The 2,316-nt window shown below is 45.9% G+C and overlaps 1 protein-coding gene across 1 annotated transcript in view; it reads right to left on the bottom strand.

The window, feature by feature from the left end:
* The window catches only part of LOC104747100 (importin subunit beta-1-like), a 10,895-nt gene continuing 8,587 nt past the window's right edge, over positions 9 to 2,316 (bottom strand). The window contains exons 2-3 of the mRNA XM_010468769.1: positions 305 to 2,228; positions 9 to 215 (exon numbers count right to left, since the gene is read on the bottom strand). Coding sequence (XP_010467071.1) covers positions 14 to 215; positions 305 to 2,228 — 2,126 coding nt within the window. The 3' untranslated portion in view covers positions 9 to 13. The remainder of the gene's footprint in view (positions 216 to 304; positions 2,229 to 2,316) is intronic.

The raw sequence follows: 2,316 nt of genomic DNA, 5'->3' as shown, positions 1-2,316 counted from the left end.
TTAAAAAGGCTTATCATGATGAGTGCATGAGTCTTGCGATCATTCCTTGAGTCCAGCGTGCAGTGACTTTGAGATCTTCAGCCTCTGATTGGAGACACTCATTGAGGAACTCACTACAGAAGGTGAAATTTTTGAACAAATGCTTTGTGTTCTCTCCTACAACATCCGCAAGATCACCCATTGCTGCAACCGCTGCTTTTGTCACGCTCTCATCCCTGCTCCCAAAACAAAACCTAAGTAATTAAGTATAAACTGAATAGTGAAACCAATAATATAACACAAATTGAAAACATACAGTTCGTACCTTAGGGAATCTTTGGATACTACTTCAACAAACTGCAAGAGATGTTGAGCGTAGGGTATCATGAGCTCGGCTTTTGTGTCCTTGAAGCCCTGTAGTATTCCTGAGTATGCCTCAAAGATGCTTCTCCGGAGTTGGTTCGCATAATCCATAAGTTCCTCGTCAAGTGTGTCCATCTGAGCACACACCTGAGCAGCCCCTTGCATGATTTGAATGGCTGGAGCTACATACCTTTCAAAATGAGCACCAATCGCCAGAGCAATGTCTCCAAAGCATGAGAATATTGGAGGCTTCACCGATCTGTGGAGTGCATCGCTTTGAAGGTTTTGGATAAGGAGACCCATGATCTGATCGCAAAAAGGTAGGATTTGTTCATCCAGGGCACGGCAAATGTCACCAATCACTCCTACGGTGATTGAGCAGACTTGGTATTCTTCGAAATTCTGCAATCCCATCTGGAGATATCTGAAGAGCTCAGGCATGTATTTCACAAACTCAGCTCCAGTCGTGTAGGCAAGAGCACCAATTGCAAGCATGGCTTCTTCGTGGACACTTGAACTATGGCATCCGAACACCCTTAGGAACAGCCTCATGATGTCATCTGCGTTCTGCATTATGATGGGTTTCGTATCATCCGAGCCACTCAGCTTCTGGATTATGACTTGGAGAACACCACAAAGAGAAGCCTGGAGTTCTGCTTGCTTCTCACGGTCATCAGTTGATATTATCGGGAGGTCCATCGTCTCAGCTAGTTTTTTCATGATGGCAGGGAGGAGATGTGCTATGATGCTCGAGGCCTCTGAAAGGTTTGAACACCGGACAACCTCGTTTAAGGTTTCATACGCAGCACCTCTTAGCTTAGACTCCGCCCCATCGGTACGCTCAGCAGCTGCAAGCAGATGTGTGATGATCTCTGTAAGATAAGGAGAGAGAAGAGACGAATTTGCTCCAAGGTCTTCATATCCCTGTGCAAGATTGTATATTGCTCCACACACCTTCTCCGCCACATTTGGCACATCTTTAATTGATTCCAGTAACACACCCACAATTCTAGGGAGGTTTTCGGGTGATATGACAGAGAAGCCACTTTCTGGGGAGTGCAAAAACTCAAAGATACGGCTCAGAGACCAAGCAGTTGTGTCCCTGACATGGTTATTACCATCCTTGGTTGCAAGAAGGAGAAATTCCAAGCCAGCAGCAACCATGGGGGCAAGTTTATCAATTGTTGGTCCCTCCAAAATTGATCCAAAAGCATAAGTGGCTGCCTCCCGGTTTCGCCAATCTGGCGAAGTTATGTTTTCGACAACAAAAGGCATTACAAGAGGGACTATACCATCTCCAACTGTTCTGGCAACGAGGCCAAGGCATGTCCCACCAGCCATAGATATGTTCCAGACATCGTCGTCACTATCCTGATCCTCTTCCTGCTTCTGCAGAGTTTCTAGCAACATTTGAACTAAATGGGGAAGGGCCTGCTCTATGAAACAAGAATGGGGAGGGGATGAGTCACCAGTATCAGGACTGTCATACTCTTGACGGTCGATCTCTTCATCACAGATGGAACTCCAGAACTCGATTGCTTGGAGGGCAACACTTTCTTCATCTCCCTTAACAGCATTTGATGTGAGCTCAAAGAGTGTTGGCATGTATTGCTTTAGCACCTCGTAGTATGTTGATGCAATGGAGACAAGGCACTCCAATGCCGCTTGCCTGATCTCTGCTTCCTTGGAACATGCTGTCTCGCATACCATCTTCATTATGTAAGTTCTCTCCACCTCATTCTCAAAATTAGTCTGAGAGAAATCCAGGGCATTCAACAGTGCCTTTGTTGCCGCATGACGAACTTCTGCGGTATTTTCAGACTGGTTCATGCCCTGCACAACTGCTGTAAGGACAGAATTCACTTCATCTTGCACAAGATCATGATGTGATATCTCTTCACAGACATAGCCAAGAGTTTCCAAGGTTGACTGCTTCAAGTGTGCGGGACTGCCTTGCTGGGTCATATTGTTAAG

This window comes from Camelina sativa, chromosome 1 (genome assembly GCF_000633955.1).
Source record: "Camelina sativa cultivar DH55 chromosome 1, Cs, whole genome shotgun sequence".
NCBI classification, from domain to species: domain Eukaryota; kingdom Viridiplantae; phylum Streptophyta; class Magnoliopsida; order Brassicales; family Brassicaceae; genus Camelina; species Camelina sativa.
Note: the sequence above shows the minus strand (reverse complement) of the source record. Positions and strands in the feature narration are given on the sequence as shown.